A 25,051-nucleotide genomic window follows, 5' to 3' on the forward strand; every position below is an offset into this window, starting at 1 on the left:
ACGTTTATCGAAAGAGCGAAGACTTTGTAGCAGTACTGACATATGGTGGAAGAAAATTGCTTGATTGTTGTTTTTTGGAATGGTTACCCACTTAGAAAATCTTTACCAAGTATATCCATTTCGAGAAATAACTGTAGAATCTACCAAATAGATGCAAGTCCATACCAGCTTCAGCGTTGATAATGCCTGGTCGACTAAATAGATCATGTTGACCTATTTGAGAATTATACCAGAGATAAAAGTTAGTCTGTTGAGAATAAGTCAATTACGAACCAGTGCAATGTCTTCCTTGGTATGGAAACCAAACAACATGGTAAAGTAAGGAACACTATTCAAGTATGCGTTATTCTAGTTTTTTTAAGTACCTGATTGCTTTGTACAAATTTCCGAAGAGTATGGAATTTTTTTCTAACTCTCGTATCGGTGTAGCTGTCATAAAACTAAAATTTTAATAGTATTTATGAACACGATGGGTAATAAACCTATCTCGTTACCTTTATCTTGCGACGTGCATGGCTTGTTCAGTAAATCCAACTCAACGATCATATAAAGTTTACTACACTTATTTGGGATAACCTAGTAAATATTCGTATTTGAAAAGTTATACAGAAAACCTAGGTGTAGGGAAGTTGTGAGTGGAATATTTTCCAAATAATTACCACAACGTTTTATAAGTATCAGAAATGTACTTAAATGAAAAATGGATTTAAGTTTCAAAATACAGGGAACTTCAAAGCGAAAATATGTAATATCAAAGCAAGTATGTACATCGCATGCAACTGTTGTGTTACAGAAGCTCGTTAGGGAATCACAGGTCAGTTTTCGGCGATTCATAAGGCTCCAACATGTTCCTGAACGTTTGAGCTTTAAGTAGCATTTCAGTGAAATAAGAATCAATGTCATCAGTCTCACTTTTCGAGCGCAGCTTGTACTCGTGTATGATTGAGTCCAATAAGCTTAGAATATATTGTTTGTTTGAGAAATTGAGTGATTTCCAATCACATACGTTGAAAAACTTTAAGCACGCTGTTATAACTTTTTCACGTATATCATGGTTTACTGGTGCACTTAAATCGTTATATCCCATACCCCTTTGAACATCTTGAAGTAAAGAAATATGTAGGGTTTCGCAAAATCCATACATTAGAAAGTTTTCTTCGAAAGGGATACTGAAAGTAGGAAAATAAGAGAATATGTGTTTTTACGCAATAAATATTTGTCCTCTGGATAAATATACTTTAATGGGAGCTAGCAACTTTTCCTTCAGTAGTGTTCAGACTTTGCTATTTTCGTAAACCAATTTGATTGAAGTAACTGTATAGTTAAACCATATTTGTTTTGTTATAAAAAGTCTTATCATGTAGTTTAATGGTTCATTTCTATTGACTTGGTCAGACATCGAAAGAACAGCCAGTGATTTTATAGGTTGGTGAAATCTATGTATAGCGACTCATGTATTTTCCGAATCTAATTCTACTGAAGTTAGCATCAGCTATTAAGGTTAGTAATGTAATTTATAACTGTCACTTTGTTTAGCGCAGACGTAGGTCCACCTCCTAATAATATTCTGTACTCATTGGTCACATTAGCGACATTTAGAGGGAAATTGTATTCAGGTATCAGTAGCTTACACATCACTTACCCTTAACGGTCGTGAGGTAAAATATAGCGGAGTGTTTCGATAGATACTGTGATACAAAGGTATGTGGTGAGAAAAGAGGAAATCATATAATAGTATTAAGAATACTATGAGTCAAATTAAACCACAAACGAACCTATCTCCGTTTTTAATTTGAACACAGAGCTTGCACAAGACGACAGTAATCGATGATTTAGATGAAACTGGTAGTGGGTCTCTATCACATTTGAGGATTGGATTAACAATTCAGCCGAAAGTAAAGATATTCCGAAGTCTTTTAAAACAGTCCTGCGAACTACGATTCGGGGATCTTGTCAATTGCACTTCATGACAAATATTAGATGAGACTATGGTAGTTAAACACTTAATTTCAAAACCATTGTTTTCCATTGACACGGAGGTTATTAATCTGAACTCAACAAACTAGTTTAGTGAGTTATCATCCGATTATCTAGGGTTTCAATGGTAAGCTTTCATAATTCGTAATTATCGCAGCCAAGGGTCGCGCGTAAGACTAGGCACAAAGAATCATTTGGTGAGAACAAGTGCTACACCCACCTGCCTAGTCTTGTTGCACTCCATTGGTTTTGATGCAATATCCTTTGTCAGCTTGATCAAGACAGGAAAAGTTCAAAGAGAAATTACAAGCTTCGTAGATGGGGTTCAATGCACAAATAGGAAGGTAGCTTAAGAGGCTAAGTGTCACCTAATGGCTTCCCGGTTTGAATTGTTTTATCTAACGCTGGTTTCGGAAACCAGGCGGTATCAGGCACGAAAGTATGACTCAAACCCTATACTTAGCTAATGACCATATCTATCTACACATGTTCGATCCGCTCACCTTATTATTTTACCCACCTTTAGTATACACCCACAATAAATACATTATATTATACTAACTTACATTATTACAGTATATATTATATAAACAATACCATTTAAAACCGTTTTTTAAACCTACAGAATTCAAAATAACGAAGCTTAATAAACACAATCATCAAATCCATAAGCTTATAAATGATAACTCGATCAACTTTAGGGTACGAAAGATCGGATTGTTGACTAAGTTACGATGTTTTAGATGTCACAACCAGCTGACATGTTGGTAGTCATAAAATGGAAAATCAATAAGCGAATAAGCACGGTTGTCATTAGATGGATATAAAACAGGTAGGCGAGCAACATAATAACAGTGATTCGATTCAGCAACCAAAAACAATAATGTGTAGTTGGCTTTGAACATGGGTGAGTGACACGAACAGGCCGATCTGATGGACTTTGTACCTGGTTTATCTAGCAAACCAACACCTGACATTACAAATTGAACATTTCACGGATCATCTAACGAAAAGTAAAAATTGTTGTTCCAACTCGATTTACACGAGAGTTGGGTTAGAGACAACAAGACATTTGGAGCATATGTTTGTGAAGAAAGGGTGTTTAATATTGCTCCTACAGTCATAAGCAAGAATCATGAGTTCACGCAAGAGAAGGAGTAGAATTAAACAAGAAAAATATTGCGATCAATAGATTTGCGCAGGTATGAATCCGTCGGAACTCACCTAGCATATATACTCCATGCATCCATTTTTGTTTTTGTGGGGTCTTCCCCAAAAGCAATTTGGGTATCAAGCTAAAATAATAATAATGCATTAAACACTTCAAGTGAATTAGAACTGTGAAATAAAATAATTTGTTAGTACTATGAAATCAAACGAGGCATATAAACATATAATTAGATACTGTTTGGCAGTACACTTAAATTTAGTAGCTAAGTATTGTGAACATACTAGTTAGAAAAGCACCAAAATATCAAGACTATATAGTCACCAATGTTATCCTAAGACTTTACAGCCAATACTTTCCATATAGTAAAGACTATTAATTTTTCCAGTGTTGCTAGCTAGCATAAGACCAAAGTATTAGATTTATTGTCATCAAAGACGATATTTAAATAATGGCTCAAGCATAAAAACAACAGTCTGGTTGCCTAACTAAAAACCATCAACATCACTAGAATTTAGATAACATCTTTTGGTGTTCAGTTCTCTGAGATAGATGATTTAATTGAGGATAATGGGTGTCTTCAGGACTTAATTCATAATAGTGAGATTTTTAGTTATTTCACAAGTGTGCTGTTAGATCATTCCAATGGCTTGTTTATGACTATATTTGTAGGTTTTGCTTTCATTTGCATTAGGATTTATGTTGAATGTCTTTGTTAGTCCACCACTGGCTTTATGGTTGATTGATTTCTTCTAAAAAGATTCATAGATTGGATCTAAGTCGATTGTCTACGCAAGATACTCAATGTCCGTTGATCGGATAACATCAGCAACAGCCTACTGTGGTAGTCAGTCAGCTACAACGTAGGATCAGGCACATATATGCATCGGTCCAAGTTGCTACACGACATTGGCACAACAAGGTGAACACCGGATTCATAGAAGTAGTTATTTCAATGGTGGTAATACTTAAAGAAATATTACATATGAAGACATAGTCAAGAAGAATTAGTTCGTAGAAAGAAAAATATGAAGACAGAGTGTATACACCTACACCATTGTGGTCGATTCTGTGCCATGTCACCCAGAGTCTCCAACCACTGATTACGATAGTCAGGCGGACCCCAACCAAGTAGACTGCATCTACCAACGTGGTTCAAACCGGAAGTTGATGACTTCAAGCAGCGATGCTACGTTTCGGTTGGGTCGCCCCTAACTTTCTTCCATCCATCCTCAACACAGGTCAGCATTGCGCGTCGTGGTAATCAGTGTTCAGGCATACGCAACACGTGGCGCAACCATCTCAGTCGATGAAAATTTACAACCTCATCAACTGGTTTACAATCATTCCCTAATACCCTGCGTCTAACCTCACTATTACTTACCCGGTGATCCTTTTTCGGCTTCCTCCTCAAGTGTCAATTTCTTTCATCCATCTCCAACACTAGTCAGCATTGCACACAGTGTTAGGGTATGCGTAATACGTTGCCTTAACATCTCAGTCGATGAAGAATTACAAACACCAACTGATTTACCAATCATTATTTAACCTCATTATTACTTATCTGACGACCTCAAAAAATGCGGGCAATATTTATAAGGCATCTGTGGTCAAATACTAGGAGCTTACGAGTATCTTCTACTCTTAATGACCACGTTTCACAGTCGTAAAGTAGAACAGAACGAACTGCCGCGAAGTATACTCGTTCATTAATTAATCCCGACCGTAGCTGCTACCTTGACGCGGTGGTCGGGCTTGCCTATCGTGATGACCCAACCGAGCTATATTGGCTGGAACATATGTTCCTGCAGGTTCTACCATGCCAGGCAGGTCGATTGGTGAACGGTAAGACTAAAAGCAGCAACTCAAGGTCTGAGGGCGAAGTCGTACTGCTGACTGTAGAGGGGTGTGACAGCAGTAAGGTGTTTCCCTCGGACATCCAGCATGACAGCGATGCTGCCTTCCCACAAGGAGGGGTGGGGTTAGAAAAGGTCGACCCTAAAAAATGTCACACCTCACCTTATCTCACGGATTTCCGTCTCCGGCGGTAAGGCCCTTTGAAGAACGGAGCAAACACGTCAAAAACCTTCCACAAAAAGGCCGTGCGCGACCGGCCTCAAGCAGTTGTCACCTGGGCACTGCAGTCACGCTCCCAGGTCGTTAAGACAAACACTAATCCAATTTCCTTTTCAGGTTCCTCAAGAAATACCCTTCCATGGTGTGGGCAGCCGGGAAGTGACACCAGCCCTCATACCCGTAACAGCACACAACACCAAGTTGGTCACATTCAAATCCTTCCTACACCTTCTGACACCACTCTTATCTCCCCGAGTAACTCTTCTCACGTCCTTTTTTCACCCCGCGCCGCTAGGGCAAACGACTCGAGTACGCGGAACGTTATTCATCGTCTCCTGAAACCACGCTCTAAACTACATGTAGGAGCTTTTAACGTCCGAACACTGTGCCAAATAGGACAACAGGCTTCCTTAGCTAGGACTTTCGGATCTCGCGCCGTCGATATGTGCTGCGTCTCCGAAATGCGCATACAGGATCCGAGTAGCGTCATTCATTTGAAATCACCATGTCTAAACAAAGAACCAACTCGATTCACACTTCGTGTATCTGGAAGCCCAGATGCGGCTCCTCGTGGACTCGCCGGCGTAGGTATAGCATTGAGTCCTAGGGCAGAACTAGATCTCTTAGACTGGATCCCAGAAGACAGTCGTTTGTGCGTTGTCCGACTAAACGGAACAATAAGGACTCGGAAAAATAGGGACACTCGTCGTTGCCTCTTTGTCGTCTCTGTCTATTCTCCCACTGACTGCAGCGCAGATGATGTAAAAGATGAGTTTTACAGAATGCTCTCCGACCTTCTCCGGAAAGCTAGGCGCTCCCATGTAGTAATGGTGACTGGTGACTTTAATGCTCAAGTAGGTAAACTAAGCGATAGGGAAAGACACCTAGGTGGATCTTATGGTGTCGTGGCTCAAAGAACAGATAATGGCGACCGTCTGTTGCAGCTATGCTCCGATAACCGCCTCTTTCTTGCAAATACTAACTTTAAGCATAAGGAAAAACATCTTTTGACATGGCGACCCCTAATTCTTCCCAACGTCGGACCCAAATAGATCACATCGCTATCAGCCACCGATGGAGGGGCTCGATAGAAGACTGTCGCTCATTCTGGAGCACAAGCGCGTATTTGCCTGCGTCTTACTGGACGTAAGGAAGACGCTGCAAGGAAACCTCTTAGGGTCATATTTAATGATAGTCGAGCTAAGAGTATGTATCAGGAACAACTAGGAAAACAGTTAGGCAGCCATGTATGTGATGCCTACTCCGAGGCAGAGTGGAATGATATCCGAAAAGCTGTGGAAACAGCAGTGATATCTGCTAGTACGGTAAACCGTAAGGTTAGGGAGTAACACTGGATCTCAGCAGCATCTATCTCACTGATAGATGCCCGAAAACTCATTCCATCTGGCTCTGAACATAACGAAGAGCGGAGTCAGATTAGGCGCAAGCTGACAAGAAGCCTACGCAATGATCGCGAACAGTGGTGGGTAAAGAAAACGAGAGAGAAAGAAAAGGCAGTGGCAATAGGTAACATCAGACAACTGTTCAGACTTGTTAAGGAAACCGGAATTAGGAACCCGACCGTTAGCGAAACAATCTCAGAGAAAGATGGACATATTATACATTCTCAATCCAGGAGACTGGATCGATGGACAGAACACTAGGGATCAGTTCAACTGGCCTTCAGCCACACTTCGGTTTCCCACGATCTCTAGTCAACCTGAATGGCAAGTTAATGTAGGTCCTCCGTCCCTTTACGAAGTTGAAAAGGCCATAGGAAATCTGAAACGAGGGAGAGCAGCAGGCCCTGACAGGTTTACTCCTGAGATTTTTAAGGATGGTGGTCCAGTATTAGCAGTGAGATTAACTGGGGTCTTAGGTAGAATTCGGGAACTGGACGTAATCCCATCTGACTGGTCTCAATCACTGATTGTACCAGTCTATAAGAACGGACAAAAGTCCTCTTGTGACAATCACAGAGGAATCAGTTTGACTAATATAGTGTCTAAAATATTAGCTTCAATAATACTTCGACGCCTAACTAAAGCTCGTGAAGAGCAGACTAGAGAAAATCAGGCTGGTTTTCGACCTGGACGTGGTTATATAGGCCAGATATTCACACTACGTCAGGTTCTAGAACACAGACACACGTTCAGACGCCCCACAATGGTAGTATTTCTCGACCTTAAAGCAGCATTCGACTCTGTTGATCGTGAGGTTCTATGGCAGTGTTTGTCACTGAAAGGAGTACCAAAGAAGTACATTAACCTTATGAAGGCTCTCTACTCGAACAAAACTGGTCGAGTGAGAGCTTATGGAGAACTGTCATGCGATTTTGCAACTTCAAGTGGTGTTTGGCAAGCTGTTCACCATCTCCATTTCTGTTCGATTTCATCGTAGGCCTACTGCTGGGAGTTCGGCAGTTCGTTCTGTTTTAATTTACGGCAGCGAAACATGGCCATCAAGAGTAGAAGACACTCGCAAGCTACTAGTATTTGACCACAGATGCCTTAGAAATATTGTTGGCGTCTGCTGGGATCACCGGGTAAGTAATAGTGAGGTTAGATGCAGGGTATTAGGGAATGATGGTAAATCAGTTGATGAGGTTGTGAATCTTCATCGACTGAGATGGCTGGGACATGTGTTACGTATGCCCAACGACCGACTGCCTCGACCTGCTATGTTCAGTGGTATAGGAGTAGGTTGGAAGAAAGCTAGGGGCGGCCAAACCAAAACATGGCACAAGTCCATGAAGTCACTGACAAGTGGACTGAGCCATGTTGGTAGGTGTAGACTACCTGGTTGGGGACCACGAGATGATAGCAACCGATGGTTAGAGACCCTGAATGACATGGCTCAAAATCGTTTGCAATGGCGCAGGTGCATCCACTCTTTGTGTTCTCCCAAATTCTAATCTCCTGATTCCTCCTCGTCTCTTTTTTCTCTTCTTAAATTTATTTCACTGTATTATACTCTTTAAATAACATCTCCAAACCCTAATCTTTTCGATTACTGCTTATACTCTTACTACCTCTACCACTACGGGATTTGAATCGACTACTGCATCCCTGTGCTAATTTGTTATGGCAACTCGAACTGATGTACGATGTACGAAGTTCTACGTTGTTACTGGCTGACTGACTGATTTACCGTATTTATGTTCATAATAGTTAAATATTTTTGGAAAAGAAAATAAATACTGCCAAATAATTTAATCGAAGTACTTGTATTCGACTTTGGTTTTCGGATGTTTAGTCGTTATATTTTTAAAGTTGTCAGTGATGATAACGACTAAATATTTCTTTTATCAAAGATACTAATCATCCAATTAGATATCTTCGAAAATTCAATGAGTATATTTACCCTCTAATGTCTGGTTATGACATTTACTGTAAGGGTTGATTACCCACGGCTTCATTTTCCTAAAGTTCGATTTTTGAAGTGGTTCACTTTATTGTAAATTGTAGGAACTTTCGCGCGCTATAGGTCAATAAGTTTGCCCTTTATTACACCGTAGATTTTAAAAATTACAGCATTTTTCATTCTTGAAAATTACAACTAGTACGATAGCTAGTAAATGAAAACCACTTTTCAGTAACTTCCCGACATTTTTCACTTTTTCGTACTCTTCTCGTTTTATTTTCCAAACAGCTTGAAAATCCCACTGTTGTCACTGACTAAGCCAAGTATTTCTTACTACTTTTTCATATGGGCTAATTTAATTGAAGAAGCTTTGGATACATTATCAGTGAGCATAGGCAACATGGATTGTAATAAAATAAGTTTATTGTCCCTGGTAAGTTAGAAATATTTCCGTTAATATGGTAATATATATATATATATATATATATATATATATATATATATATATATATATATATATATATATATATATTCATCGAGGAGGAGCATAGGCTGCCTACCAGCTCTCTCTATCCAAACCTGTCCTGAGCAATCCTTTCCAGCTGCTATTCACCCTTTTCATGTCTACTGTTAATTATCAGCTCAGTGTATTCTTTGACCTTCCTCTTCTCCGTTTCCCATCACAATTCCAAGTTAGCGCTTTCCGCGTAATGCAGTTTAGTGATTTCCACAATGTATGCCCTACTCACTTCCAACATTATTTCTTAATTTCCTCTTCAACTGGAAGCTGGTGTGTCCTCTCCCACAGTAGCCTGTTGCTGACGGTGTCCGGCCAACAGACATTTAGTGTCTTTAGCAGAAAATTGTCTTGAAATACTTGTACTTTTTTGATGATGGTTGTGGTAGTCCTTCAAGTTGCAGCTCCGTACAGTAGGAGTGTCTTGATGTTCGTATTGAAAATTCTGACTTTGGTGTTTGCTGACAGTTTTTTGAGTTTCATATGTTCTTGGACTGTAGGAACGCTGCTTTTGCTTTGCCGATTCTCTTCTTTACGTTGGCATCAGATCCTTCTTGTTTATCGAAGTCCAGTTCAACTGGCCTGCTGCCCCGGCAACATCGATCAGGCTGTCCTGCACTCCATGGCCGGTGACGACTGATCCACCAAATGAGGAGGAAGTCCGCAAGGAACTCCAACTCTTGAAGCGCTACAAATCACCTGGCCCAGATGAATTACCTCCGACTCTTTTTAAAGATGGTGGTGACTTTTTGACTAAGGAACTGACGACGTTGTATACAAAGGTTTGGGAACTAGAGAGTGTACCAACATCATGGAATGAGTCGATAGTTGTCCCTATCTATAAAAAAGGTTCACGTCGTTCCTGTAACAACTATCGGGGGATAAGTCTAATTCCGATTGCGTCCAAGCTATTGGCTTCCGTCATACTTCGTGGGTTGTTCAAAAGCCGAGAATGATTGACTGGTGAGGAGCAGGCTGGGTTTCGTTCTGGTCGAGGATGTATTGATCATATCTTCACCCTCCGCCAAATGTTAGAACACCGCCATACTTATCAAAGGCCAACAATCATAGTGTTTCTTGACATCAGGACTGCCTTCGATTCGTTGGACAGGACTGTTCTCTGGGATTGTCTATTGAAGAAGGTTGTGCCTGAGAAGTTTATTAACATCCTGAAAGCCTTATATACAAACACCTCAGGCAGAGTGAGGGCATACAACCACCTCTCTCCATTGTTCCATTCGAGCAATGGGGTTAGGCAGGGTTGCCCAATCGCATCATTCCTCTTCAACTTTGCCATCAACGACATTCTGGAAGCATCTGCTGGATGTAGGCACTGGTGGTGCGGATCTGTTGCCTGGAGAAAGCCTTCTCGATCTTGAGTATGCAGGTGATATTGCCTTACTGTGCGATGATACCCAAACCATGCAATTCTCACTTAATCAGTTGGCAATCAGTGTCCGTAGGTACGGTATGTGCTTTGCACCTTCTAAGTGCAAAGTACTTCTACAAGACTGGCATGATTCTAATCCTATATTCACTCTGAATTGTGAACAGATAGAAGTAGTCGAGAAGTTCGTGTATCTAGGTAGCTGCATAAGTGCTGGTGGTGGCGCGAATGAAGAGATCAATTCAGGAATAGTGAAAGCCAGAGCGGCTTACGCCAATCTGGGCCATCTTTGGCGCCTTCGTGATGTTAGTCTGGCTGTAAAAGGTCGGATCTACAACGCGTCGGCGAGAGCAGTTTTGCTCTATGCTTGTGAAACCTGGCCTCTCCGAGTTGAGGACGTTAGACGACTCTCTGTGTTCGATCATCGTTGTCTCTGAAGGATTGCTGACATCCAGTGGCTGCTCCATTTTAGTAATGCAGAGGTTCGGCATCGTGTGTTCGGGCACAGAGACGATAATGCAATCGGTGTCACCATCTTGAAACACCGACTTCGGTGGCTTGGACATGTTCTACGAATGTCGTCCCAGAGGATTCCACGTCGTGCATTATTTGCCGACTCTGGGACTGGTTGGAAAAAGCGGAGAGGTGGTCAGTGTACGACATGGTGTCGGGGTATGAAAGAAAGCTGCAAAGGGCTGGCTTCTGTTGGTCCTTCTTGATTCCCTGGTTGAGGTTCGAGGGATGGTGCTTGTAGTGTCAGTTATGGCAAGCCCATATACCTTATTCTAACTTCCGGACATCCTATTTTATTCATTTTACTTGAGCCATATTTTGACCTTGTCAATTATTCGCTTGTCAGTCTTGACTGTTTTTTATATGAGCGTATATGTATGTGCCCTTCTTACTCCATTAATCACATGTCTGTAGCTTAATTTTGTCTGACTATAAATATTGAGTAACGCTTGACTAAAATGGAGTTGGCTTCCCAGCCATCCTCCCTGTGCGTCATTTTGCTTGGCTCTGTTTCACTCACTTCATATGCAAAATATATGTATTCACAAATCAATTCTCGTTATTCGACTTATTTAATTCCGTTATTGGCTAACGCGATTAAGTCGACGATTATACACGAGAATAAGCGATAGCAAACATCTTGGAGTCAGATCAACGGGCCACTAAATTGGTGAGCCCGCCGACGACGAGCGCAATGCAGCAAGCTACGTCGATGAACAGATTTCTGCACTTGATACATCCGACGGACACACTCAACGGGTCCAGCTCAATCTCTAATCCGACACACTCAGCAAAGCCTCTGCAGCACGACATGGACATGCACAAATCTTATTATCTTAATTTTACTTTGTCCTCATGTCAACCATTCTCATTGATCCATTCGTTGGGTTGTTTAATTACGATTCAAATTATCATTATATGCTTATTATTACATTATTGCCAATATCATGACCGAATGTGGAATTATTAATCTTGTTCGTGCTGTCATTAAATCATGACATTTTCGCAATCATATTACTCACCGAACAAATTATCATTTTATGAAAATTCCACTCCACTTTGTGAGAACTCATTGGGATATTTTTACTATTCGAAAACGTGAAATTTTCCTGCTTTAAGTGAGTTCGTTCCAATTTTTTTCATGTCATTTTGATCTAATATTGCATTCATTCACTTAGTCGAGGTCAGCAATTTATGCTGTCGTAACATACATTTTTCATTTCGAAAGCGCCTACTATTATGTCTGTGGATGCTTCTAACCAGCTGACTAGAAACCATTACGTTCATCTTATCTATTCTTCCACGTGCATAACTACATGCTGCATCACTTATCACTCAAAAACGCTATTCGAGTACTGCAACTACTATTCTATTCTATATCCATCGCACTGTATATCAGAACATAGAGTTTAGAGCTAGTCTCTCAAAGATACACTCTTGTTCGTCACATCCAAGTCAGTCTCATACGTCGCAATCACTAACCATATGTATTGGTATTTTTGTCATGCCTTGGTACGGTTTTGTAACAAACGAGGTCGACCGCATCTCCCTCAAACCACACAAACCACTCTAGGCTTCATGACCAAAAAGGAATACGACTCTACGTACCTCGTCTACTCAGTCACTATTCTGTTCCTTTGGTCATTCTCCCACTAATACATATTTAACGATAACTCAATGCATCTGCCATAACGCAGACGACAACGTTCACTGACTTCATATTTTATGATTATTATCAATCGCAGTACAGCAAAGAATATCACCCGTCGATGCAGTTATCATTTCACGACTTGACTATTATTATCCTACGAACGGGAACAACGCATTTAAATTCGAATTCACTCATCACTAGTCGATGCTATTTATTCTGCTGCGGCTCAACAGAACATATATTTAACGTATTTCACTATTTCGTCAGCATCACAGACCAATTGCTGTCATATTCTACTGTACTCATTTTGACGATTTATTTCCCTGTTATACCCACAAAAAATTTATTACTATTTTTACGATAATTTGAATCACTCATACAAACGTGTTATTTTATCGTTCAGACAGTCATAGCATTAGCACATGTTAATCTTTGTACCTCATTAATTTGCTTATATTCGCACGTTAACGTTTCCATTTTTGTCCGCGCCTTTTCTATATTTATGTATTCTTTTGCATAAGTATGACATTTTCATATAACACACTCACCCCTCATGTGACACTGTACTTTATCGAGTGTTGTGCAATTTTTTTTTGCTACTTACAGTTAACGTTACCTACGCACCACTTCACTGATATTTTCGAAAACAGACATTTTTTAAATGTGCTATTTTCTACAAGGGGGCTATGTAGTGTCAGTTATGGCAAGCCCATATACCTTATTCTAACTTCCGGACATCCTATTTTATTCATTTTACTTGAGCCATATTTTGACCTTGTCAATTATTCGCTTGTCAGTCTTGACTGTTTTTTATATGAGCGTATATGTATGTGCCCTTCTTACTCCATTAATCACATGTCTGTAGCTTAATTTTGTCTGACTATAAATATTGAGTAACGCTTGACTAAAATGGAGTTGGCTTCCCAGCCATCCTCCCTGTGCGTCATTTTGCTTGGCTCTGTTTCACTCACTTCATATGCAAAATATATGTATTCACAAATCAATTCTCGTTATTCGACTTATTTAATTCCGTTATTGGCTAACGCGATTAAGTCGACGATTATACACGAGAATAAGCGATAGCAAACATCTATACGATCTCGGAGTCAGATCCACGGCCACTAAATGCTACACAGTGGTTAGAGACGATATCAGATATGGCTCGGAATAGAAGCCAGTGGCGATCCTGCTATAACCTTCTTTTACTTTCTTCATAAGCAGTGGTTGTATCTTCCTTAACTAAACGATTCCTTCTGATTGTACCTTTCTGTTCCCCCATTATTACTATTATTATTATTACACTACCTTACATTAATCTGTGGTCGTTATTGTTCTCCTTTCTTTCTTATGCGCTCCTTACCTTTTTTCTCTTCCCATTCTCATTGTTTTGTGTGGCGCATATATATTTGGCGCACTCTTGTACCAATATTTATGTGTTCAAATAAATAAATAAATAAAAGCATGACCGTAGTGCTGAAGGGACAACTTGTTGAGACCTAAAAACCGGAGAATGAAATCCGTGGGATAAGGTGAGTTGTGCAGTTTTAGGGTCAACCTTTTCTAACCCCACCCTTTCATTGTGGAAAGGTAGCGTCGTTGTTATGCTGGTTGTCTGAGGGAAACCTTTTACTGCAGTCACACTTTTGCACAGTTAGTAGTACGACTTCACCCTCGGACCTTGGGTTAGCTGCTTTTAGTCGTACCGCTCTTCAATCGACCTGTCAGTCATTGTAGAACCTTGAGGAACGATTGTTCCAGTCAGTTTAGTCCGATTATTTCATCACGATAGGCGAGCCTAAACACTACGTTAAGGTGTCACCAACGGTCAGGAACAAATTTCGTAATGGGAGAAATGAGGTTTATTCACAATGGTGAGGATTTGATGTGGCAAAAACCTGACTATACTCCAATAGAAACCACTTAGCAAATTGCACTAGACAGTAAGATGACTACTCCTACCACTATGAGGCAGTTTATGAATGAGGCTGAACGCTAAAAGGTGAAAATAATATATATTTGTAATATTCCAATGAGTAGGAAATTAGATTTTCCACTCATTGGGATATTACAAATATATTATTTTTATTTATAATAATCAACCCAATGCTCAATTTATTCGAAATTAGCTAAAAGGTGAAGGTTTATTACAGTATCAAACCGCTCATTCCTAAGCATATTCGATTCGCTTATTTATGCAATTCCTTAACATAGTTGTTTTTTCAGGAAATCATGATAATACGTCAACTGGTACGTAAATTCGGTGATTCCAAGTTTGAAGTTGTCGTAAATAATTTGTGTCTCAGGATAAGATTCAATCCAAACATCTTAGGTTAACCTAATCATCCTTGTAATGTGCACAGTAATATTACGTTATTCGAGAAAAGTAAACTAGTTTTGTATTTCATCACGTTCCAGAAAAAGCGAAAAATCTTATTACCAATAAAGTTATCTAAAGGTATGGTCTGATAACAAAACAGAATTGAGAATCTTATTGGTGTTTAAGAAGTCTACTGAAAATACCACAAGGGAATTCTAAATACTAAACAATATATCACTCGTAATGACGTGTATACAATTTAGACACAAAAATGAACATACCCGCTCACTGTAAAGATCTGTCAAAAGCGTCAGGATTCGAACCCGCAAGCCTCGAATGCCATTTGTAACATTTAGACGACTTAGTTTTGCAAGCAGCTCGAAACCAGATGGCGACATTACTGAAGTTGAAAAGAACTGTTTTTGAGCAACTGGGAAGTTACGCAGCAACGCACTTAACGTTGACACTCCTCCTGATAGTAATGTAGTGAATTCCAACGAATCTTGCTCATCCATGCTTGCTTTCAAAAAAGAATGTAGTTGGTCAACCACACCATTTTGAAGTGCGACTACTTGAACATCAGAATTCCTATAAACATGATTAATGAAAAAACATTCACTAAGATTTGAAAACTTGGTAACACTCACGTTTTGAAACAATAATGTTAATAAGCAATCATATTGAAGTAAAGAAGCGGCGCATTTAGCTTTTTAATTGGCCATCATCTAAAAGAATATGCAAAAAAACGATCGACGAACAATTTGATACATAGTGAATATCCCACTTGCTATAAATCAGAATTTATGACAGCGCACACCAACACGGTTACAATCCAATAGAAACTGAATCAACTGAACTGATGTAACTTAACTTTTAACAAGACCTGCAGGACTGGATATTTATGGAAAATGTATTATTTACAGGGTACTAAAGACGACATAAAAGGCAACTGCTCTAAAAAGAAAGGTGAGCGAATATTTGTTTTATTCTCTTATTAAAACACAAAATAACCAACAATATATTATAAAAAACAACCAGTAAATACAGTATTTACAAATTCTATAGCGAATTTCCATAGTTTTGCACGTATAAGTATAGCACTAAGAAAGCAAAAGAAGCAATATTCAAATGGATGACTTGTGGGTTGTCCGATTAAACGGTACAGTAGTAAGTAAGAGAGGCAAGCACATTCTGTTGCACCCTTGTCATTTCCTCCTGCGCCTCCGTTGATTAGTGCTTGAGAAGTAAAAGATAAGGTTAATAGGAAGCTATCCAACCTTCTTCAGGAAGCCAGGCTTTCATATCCCATATTTACAGATGATGATTTCGATTCGTAGGTAAGTAGACAAAGATGAGCTGAAATATATTTAAGTATATCTTATGGAGTTCCAACCCAGAGAACAAATAACAGTGATCTCAGCAATTATGTGTAAGCGGCTGTTTATTCTTAGGAAGAATTAACTTAAAGTATAAGGGTAGACATAGTCTACCAGCATCCTTCGGACGCTAAAATAAGGAATAGTTTCTTTCTGGAAAGCAAGCTAGGACTCCAGTCATATTTTATTAAGTGCAAGGAGTTTTACTAAAACATGATAATTTCACAACAGGAAGACCCTTGAGAGCTCACTTAGAAGATGAAAAACAAGGATGCATTAAGGGATTCAACTAAGCATTTAATCGACCATAAAGAAAAAAGTAAACATATGTAAAGAACTGTAATGAATCCATAAAAAATGTTAGTGGACCCTGTTAGCTTCTAGTGAACTGACAGGTGCTCCGAAAGATAAAGTAAAAGACTCAGAGAACGATGAACATTAGAAAATTAGAAGTAGACTAACAAAATGCTTATACAATTTCCGCGAGCAGTAGTATGAGAGTGAAGTGAGATATGAAATTTATTTGAACATATAAATATTGGTACAAGAGTGCGCCAAATATATATGCGCCACACAAAACAATGAGGATGGGAAGAGAAAAAAGGTAAGGAGCGCATAAGAAAGAAAGGAGAACAATAACGACCACAGATTAATGTAAGGTAGTGTAATAATAATAATAGTAATAATGGGGGAACAGAAAGGTACAATCAGAAGGAATCGTTTAGTTAAGGAAGATACAACCACTGCTTATGAAGAAAGTAAAAGAAGGTTATAGCAGGATCGCCACTGGCTTCTATTCCGAGCCATATCTGATATCGTCTCTAACCACTGTGTAGCACCATCTCTCGAACCCCAACCAGGGAATCAAGAAGGACCAACAGAAGCCAGCCCTTTGCAGCTTCCTTTCATACCCCGACACCATGTCGTACACTGACCACCTCTCCGCTTTTTCCAACCAGTCCCAGAGTCGGCAAATAATGCACGACGTGGAATCCTCTGGGACGACATTCGTAGAACATGTCCAAGCCACCGAAGTCGGTGTTTCAAGATGGTGACACCGATTGCATTATCGTCTCTGTGCCCGAACACACGATGCCGAACCTCTGCATTACTAAAATGGAGCAGCCACTGGATGTCAGCAATCCTTCAGAGACAACGATGATCGAACACAGAGAGTCGTCTAACGTCCTCAACTCGGAGAGGCCAGGTTTCACAAGCATAGAGCAAAACTGCTCTCGCCGACGCGTTGTAGATCCGACCTTTTACAGCCAGACTAACATCACGAAGGCGCCAAAGATGGCCCAGATTGGCGTAAGCCGCTCTGGCTTTCACTATTCCTGAATTGATCTCTTCATTCGCGCCACCACCAGCACTTATGCAGCTACCTAGATACACGAACTTCTCGACTACTTCTATCTGTTCACAATTCAGAGTGAATATAGGATTAGAATCATGCCAGTCTTGTAGAAGTACTTTGCACTTAGAAGGTGCAAAGCACATACCGTACCTACGGACACTGATTGCCAACTGATTAAGTGCGGATTGCATGCTTTGGGCATTATCGCATAGTAAGACGATATCATTCGCATGCTCAAGGTCGAGAAGTCTTTCTCCGGGCAACAGATCCACATCGCTATTACTTACATTCATCAGAGCTGTTTCCAGAATGTCATCGACGGCAAAGTTGGAGAGGAATGATGCGATTGGGCAACCCTGGCTAACCCCACTGTTTGAATGGAACAATGGAGAAATGTGGTTGTATGGAAGGTAACTTGGTTGAATTTTTTCAGCTGTTTAAAGCCTGGAGTCGAAAATATTGATTTAAAAACCAGTTTACACACTTTTTACGAGACCGATGAAGATTGATCAGATTGCAATAAGTACGGGAAAATAATAATAATGCTTTGGTGGTTGACTATTCATATGTTAACGGATGGGGAAATCCTAGAATATTTTCGCTTTGCATACTAGTACCACTCATCACATGCATTTATTGGTTTTATATACGTTATTATAAATTGTCAAAGCTGACTAATTTTATAACAAGCAGAATGTGCTATATTGATAGGAAGATAAATAAACAGTTTACTAAACAGAAAAACGTGGTGAGCAATACTAACATTGGTTTATAACAGTTTTCCTAAAACGTTTACATTAGAATAGGCAGCGAATCGTTTTCAATTGTTTTCCCGACTTCAATATGCTGGGGGGCCCGTTTATTGGAATTTATCAAAAAGATCTTCCTGAGTATTGAATCAGAGTGTGAGAGAGATGATAAGTCAGTCAGTTAGTAACAACGTAGAACTTCGTACGTACGTACATCAGTTCGAGTTGCCACACCACATTAGCACAGAGATGCAGTAGTCGATTCAAATCCCATAGTGGTAGAGGTAATAAGAGTATAAGCAGTAATCGGGAAGATTAGGGTTTGGAGATGTTATTTAAAGAGTATAATACAGTGAAATAAATTTAAGAAGAGAAAAAAGAGACGAGGAGGAATCAGGAGATTAGAATTTGGGAGAACACAAAGAGTGGATGCACCTGCGCCATTGCAAACGATTTTGAGCCATGTCATTCAGGGTCTCTAACCATCGGTTGCTATCATCTCGTGGTCCCCAACCAGGTAGTCTACACCTAACAACATGGCTCAGTCCACTTGTCAGTGACTTCATGGACTTGTGCCATGTTTTGGTTTGGCCGCCCCTAGCTTTCTTCCAACCTACTCCCATACCACTGAACATAGCACGTCGAGGCAGTCGGTCGTTGGGCATACGTAACACGTGCCCCAGCCATCTCAACTGATGAAGTTTCACTACTTCATCAATCGATTTGCCATCCTTACCTAGTACCCGTTTCCTAACAACTGTGTTACTTACTCGATGGTCCCATGATATACGAGCAATGTTTCGAAGACACCTATGATCAAATACTAGTAGCCTACGGATATCCTCTACTCTTACCGGACATGTTTCACTGCCATAAAGTAGGACGGAACGAACTGCTGCGCAGTAAACACGTCCTTTGGTTGATAGACGGATATCTCGCCTACGCCACAAATGACGCAAGTTGGCAAAAGCTAGTCGAGCCTTCTGTATCCGTGCTGAGATTTCGTCACACACCAGACCACAAGGGCTGATGAGACTTCCAAGATAAGTGAAGCGGTCGACACACTCAACTACTTCACTCCCTATCACTAGTTCGGGTGTCGATGTAACCCAGTCCTGAAGCAACATTTTGCATTTCGAGGGAGAGAATCGCATCCCAAACATGCTTGCATTGTTGCTTACAGTGGTCAGAAGACTCTGCATTTTGTCAGCATCTTCACCAAATAAAACTATGTCATCAGCATATTCTAAGTCAACAAGTGAACCTCCCGGTAGAAGTTCAACCCCTGGAAATTTAGATGAGGAGAGTGTTATCTCTAAAAGTACGTCGACCACAAAGTTGAACAAGAATGGGGAGAGTGGACAGCCCTGACGAACACCACTCGAGGTAATCAATTCTGATGACAGTTCGCCATAAGCTCTCATTCTACCAGTTGTGTTCGAGTAGAGAGCCTTCATAAGGTTAATGTACTTCTTTGGTACTCCTTTCAGTGACAAACACTGCCATAGAACCTCACGATCAACAGAGTCGAATGCCGCCTTAAGGTCGAGAAATACTACCATTGTGTGGCGTCTGAATGTGTGTCTGTGTTCTAGAACCTGACGTAGTGTGAATATCTGGCCTATACAACCACGTCCAGGTCGAAAACCAGCCTGATTTTCTCTAGTCTGCTCTTCACGAGCTTTAGTTAGGCGTCGAAGTATTATTGAAGCTAATATTTTAGACACTATATTAGTCAAACTGATTCCTCTGTGATTGTCACAAGAGGACTTTTGTCCGTTCTTATAGACTGGTACAATCAGTGATTGAGACCAGTCAGATGGGATTACGTCCAGTTCCCGAATTCTACCTAAGACCTCAGTTAATCTCACTGCTAATACTGGACCACCATCCTTAAAAATCTCAGGAGTAAACCTGTCAGGGCCTGCTGCTCTCCCTCGTTTCAGATTTCCTATGGCCTTTTCAACTTCGTAAAGGGACGGAGGACCTACATTAACTTGCCATTCAGGTTGACTAGAGATCGTGGGAAACCGAAGTGTGGCTGAAGGCCAGTTGAACTGATCCCTAGTGTTCTGTCCATCGATCCAGTCTCCTGGATTGAGAATGTATAATATGTCCATCTTTCTCTGAGATTGTTTCGCTAACGGTCGGGTTCCTAATTCCGGTTTCCTTAACAAGTCTGAACAGTTGTCTGATGTTACCTATTGCCACTGCCTTTTCTTTCTCTCTCGTTTTCTTTACCCACCACTGTTCGCGATCATTGCGTAGGCTTCTTGTCAGCTAGCGCCTAATCTGACTCCGCTCTTCGTTATGTTCAGAGCCAGATGGAATGAGTTTTCGGGCATCTATCAGTGAGATAGATGCTGCTGAGATCCAGTGTTACTCCCTAACCTTACGGTTTACCGTACTAGCAGATATCACTGCTGTTTCCACAGCTTTTCGGATATCATTCCACTCTGCCTCGGAGTAGGCATCACATACATGGCTGCCTAACTGTTTTCCTAGTTGTTCCTGATACATACTCTTAGCTCGACTATCATTAAATATGACCCTAAGAGGTTTCCTTGCAGCGTCTTCCTTACGTCCAGTAAGACGCAGGCAAATACGCGCTTGCACTAGAGCATGAACTGAATCTAAGCATGTGCTCCAGAATGAGCGACAGTCTTCTATCGAGCCCCTCCATCGGTGGCTGATAGCGATGTGATCTATTTGGGTCCGACGTTGGGAAGAATTAGGGGTCGCCATGTCAAAAGATGTTTTTCCTTATGCTTAAAGTTAGTATTTGCAAGAAAGAGGCGGTTATCTGAGCATAGCTGCAACAGACGGTCGCCATTATCTGTTCTTTGAGCCACGACACCATAAGATCCACCTAGGTGTCTTTCCCTATCGCTTAGTTTACCTACTTGAGCATTAAAGTCACCAGTCACCATTACTACATGGGAGCGCCTAGCTTTCCGGAGAAGGTCGGAGAGCATTCTGTAAAACTCATCTTTTACATCATCTGCGCTGCAGTCAGTGGGAGAATAGACAGAGACGACAAAGAGGCAACGACGAGTGTCCCTATTTTTCCGAGTCCTTATTGTTCCGTTTAGTCGGACAACGCACAAACGACTGTCTTCTGGGATCCAGTCTAAGAGATCTAGTTCTGCCCTAGGACTCAATGCTATACCTACGCCGGCGAGTCCACGAGGAGCCGCATCTGGGCTTCCAGATACACGAAGTGTGAATCGAGTTGGTTCTTTGTTTAGACATGGTGATTTCAAATGAATGACGCTACTCGGATCCTGTATGCGCATTTCGGAGACGCAGCACATATCGACGGCGCGAGATCCGAAAGTCCTAGCTAAGGAAGCCTGTTGTCCTATTTGGCACAGTGTTCGGACGTTAAAAGCTCCTACATGTAGTTTAGAGCGTGGTTTCAGGAGACGATGAATAACGTTCCGCGTACTCGAGTCGTTTGCCCTAGCGGCGCGGGGTGAAAAAAGGACGTGAGAAGAGTTACTCGGGGAGATAAGAGTGGTGTCAGAAGGTGTAGGAAGGATTTGAATGTGACCAACTTGGTGTTGTGTGCTGTTACGGGTATGAGGGCTGGTGTCACTTCCCGGCTGCCCACACCATGGAAGGGTATTTCTTGAGGAACCTGAAAAGGAAATTGGATTAGTGTTTGTCTTAACGACCTGGGAGCGTGACCGCAGAGCCCAAGGGACAACTGCTTGAGGCCGGTCGCGCACGGCCTTTTTGTGGAAGGTTTTTGACGTGTTTGCTCCGTTCTTCAAAGGGCCTTACCGCCGGAGACGGAAATCCGTGAGATAAGGTGAGGTGTGACATTTTTTAGGGTCGACCTTTTCTAACCCCACCCCTCCTTGTGGGAAGGCAGCATCGCTGTCATGCTGGATGTCCGAGGGAAACACCTTACTGCTGTCACACCCCTCTACAGTCAGCAGTACGACTTCGCCCTCAGACCTTGAGTTGCTGCTTTTAGTCTTACCGTTCACCAATCGACCTGCCTGGCATGGTAGAACCTGCAGGAACATATGTTCCAGCCAATATAGCTCGGTTGGGTCATCACGATAGGCAAGCCCGACCACCGCGTCAAGGTAGCAGCTTCGATCGGGAGAGAGATGATAAGGATGTTACCCTATGTAATTGTTTTAGAACTGAACTGAAATGTGAAGGCACAGTCACGCAATGAATCTAATAAGTTACATTTTGAGCGGTGATAACAATTATTCACAGGCATAAGCTATCAACTGAGGTTGTTTCGAAGTAAAGATAGCGTATCTTAACTTGCGGGATGTTAAGTCAAACGGAACTATTGTAGGCTTAACTGTGGAAAGAGGAAATAAGAAAACAATCTGTGGGACGAACAATCACTGTTGTGACGCGCGTTATGATAGTGAAGTAAGTAACAGCCACAGATGACATGTAATCTCTATGTCGACTACAATAGGATGTTCTTCCTGAAGTTTTCAATGTTGCCAGTTGTAAAAAGCACACAGAGGTAGCCCCAACGCTTCAATGAGCAAAGGATGAAATTTCAGAAGTTTAGATACTGTAAGTATTAACATTGAGCCTTGCAAGATAATTGATACAGAATAACTAACACCAAGTGGATCCAAACCAAATGGTAAATAATTAAGGACGTCAAGAGACTGATGTTAGATCAATTAGAAGGCTTAAAGGAAAAGTGACGAGACGGAACGACACATGGCTCCTTACTTATTACATCGTTTGAACTTGTGGAAATGCTGACTAGAAAGGCACAAAAGGCCACGAGAACGAAAACTTGAAATAACTTAAAACGTAGCCATGAGACCAATAAACTTTAGAATGCGAGAGTAATCGACAACTGTTTGGAAGAAAACTACAACTACTAAATACGCAATAGTATTAAAACCCCAGAAGTGATTGAAAGACGTGCATCATGGCACCACATTTGGCTTACCTGATTACTTCTGTTAACCCTTTTGGAGAATCACAGGCCGACCACCCTTGAACATGTACCACTCAATTGGATTAAGCATTAAGCTCAATAGATACCCATTCTATTACCAATTAGCAAAAAATATGAGACAGGGAAAGCGAAACTGACGTTTGGTCAGAGGTATGAAAAAAATTCAAATAGTTTGACAGCATCTACTGAACGCACAAAAGTGTTATCATACTTAGGAACATTTTAATGAACGCACCCCTGAGTAGCAGCGCTAATTGCTTTTAAAGAAGCCTTTTTAACTTCATAACTGGGATGGTGCAAAAGCCTTGAGAGTGTTTCGAAACCATTTCTAGAGAAAATCTTTGCATTGTCAATCTGTGAGTGGAAATGATTAGATTACAGCTGTACCTGGTGCAGGTAATAGGATAGATCCTCCAAAAGTATTGCTAATCGTTCGTCTGAGGAATTATCCTGTTTTATTTCAGTCATTATTTCAGTTATAATTTCGGGATCTGTCTTGACATTCACGTTTATTTTCTGGAAGTCTTTTTTTAATTCGTCATATGAACGAAAGCGTCTGACTGATTGAGTGTTGGGCTCTCTCAAGTTATCCGCTCCTGAATATGTCGACACACTTATGGCAGGTTTCCCAGGTTCACCTACTGACTCAACAGAACACACAACTAACCTGAAATTATGTTGGAAGTGTTAGACATCACATCCATAAGTTTAGCCTTTATGTGCTCGGTGTTTAAATTCTGTCTAACGTGTAGACCAGGTGGGACACTCCGGCCGGGTGTAACTCCTTCCCACTTATGAGGAGGGACAAAATCACTGGAATTTTTTGCTGCCGGACATTGGAGAACTTGTAAGACTTACTATTTGACGTCACTATGAGCAGGAATACCACGATTGAAACCCATATGACCTCCATCTAAAACTGTAAAGTAAGGCGTGACGTTGCAGTGCACTCAGCTAAGACAATGCAGGTGAGAACAAATTCACAACACACGTCAGGTGGGCAACGTTCCAGGGGTATCGTCCACGGATGGGGGTTGCGAGCACTTGAAGGTCAAACTGTCGCAAGATGATTGATGCGTCACATCGACAATTCGTGAAGTTTTTCAGAAGCGGTCATATCAAGACATTTTTAGATTTGAATTGAGTTCAGCCACACCATGTCTAATAACGTCCATCCTTCAAGTAACGAAGACGATGCCATTGTGATGATGCGTGATGTGGGACGGATCAGATTTCAGATTTGTGTAGTAAGGACAGAAGGCCTACGGCCTATGTTATTCCTTTTCTAGTATGCTTCTGTGAGTGTCCAGTCTTCTCTTGAAAGAGTCAATTGAAGGTGCGGACACCACTGCGTCAGGCAGCAGGTTCCAAGTATTGATGACGTGGTGTGAAAACCTGTATGCCACGGGTATTTTGTTCGTTCTTGGCTTTTCTACTAGCCTGCTATGTCCTCTAAGGTGTCCCGATCTAGTGGGAAGAAAGAGAGAGAACAAGTTAGGTCCGAAATCATTTCTCAGTATTCTGTACATCAAAATTAGATCTCCCCTTAGTCTGCGATAGGACAGAGTAAAGAGGTTCAGTTTTTCAAGCCGCTCTTTATATGATAAACCTCGGAGTTCCGGAATTGCACGCGTAGCTGCCCTCTG

At 41.0% G+C, this 25,051-nt stretch overlaps 2 protein-coding genes across 3 annotated transcripts; one reads left to right on the top strand and one right to left on the bottom strand.

Annotated features, from left to right (window-relative positions):
* Positions 1-619: 619 nt before the first annotated feature.
* On the bottom strand, positions 620-24,599 carry SIL1_1 (nucleotide exchange factor sil1). Of its 2 annotated transcripts, XM_012944951.2 has the most exons (8): positions 24,264-24,599; positions 23,793-24,231; positions 23,641-23,759; positions 23,544-23,590; positions 23,397-23,496; positions 15,251-15,557; positions 3,202-3,272; positions 620-1,169 (listed from the first exon to the last, which is right to left on the bottom strand). In XM_012944951.2, exons 6-8 carry the CDS (start codon positions 15,482-15,484, stop codon positions 809-811), a joined length of 666 nt encoding a protein of 221 aa, XP_012800405.2. In that variant the 5' UTR covers positions 15,485-15,557; positions 23,397-23,496; positions 23,544-23,590; positions 23,641-23,759; positions 23,793-24,231; positions 24,264-24,599; the 3' UTR covers positions 620-808. The 2 variants fall into 2 exon arrangements, with proteins under 2 accessions (XP_012800405.2, XP_051071266.1); XM_051211229.1 differs by lacking the exons at positions 23,397-23,496; positions 23,544-23,590 and having other exon boundaries at positions 620-3,272; positions 23,793-24,043; positions 24,073-24,599.
* On the top strand, positions 7,369-12,537 carry PDE5A_4 (cGMP-specific 3',5'-cyclic phosphodiesterase). Its single transcript, XM_051211230.1, has 2 exons — positions 7,369-9,017; positions 12,230-12,537. Exon 1 carries the CDS (start codon positions 7,536-7,538, stop codon positions 8,133-8,135), a length of 600 nt encoding a protein of 199 aa, XP_051071267.1. The 5' UTR covers positions 7,369-7,535; the 3' UTR covers positions 8,136-9,017; positions 12,230-12,537.
* Positions 24,600-25,051: the final 452 nt, after the last annotated feature.

This window comes from Schistosoma haematobium, chromosome ZW (genome assembly GCF_000699445.3).
Source record: "Schistosoma haematobium chromosome ZW, whole genome shotgun sequence".
NCBI lineage: Eukaryota > Metazoa > Platyhelminthes > Trematoda > Strigeidida > Schistosomatidae > Schistosoma > Schistosoma haematobium.

Excerpts from the sequence above, each read along its gene's own strand:
- PDE5A_4 (XM_051211230.1), top strand. The coding sequence starts at position 7,536 with ATGGAGAACTGTCATGCGATTTTGCAACTTCAAGTGGTGTTTGGCAAG.
- SIL1_1 (XM_051211229.1), bottom strand. The coding sequence starts at position 24,109 with ATGGATGTGATGTCTAACACTTCCAACATAATTTCAG. Across the intron at positions 15,558-23,640 it reads ATTAGCGCTGCTACTCAGGG|GAATTCTGATGTTCAAGTAG; the intron begins GTGCGTTCATTA and ends TCATGTTTATAG. Across the intron at positions 3,273-15,250 it reads CAGATCTTTACAGTGAGCGG|CTTGATACCCAAATTGCTTT; the intron begins GTATGTTCATTT and ends TTATTATTTTAG.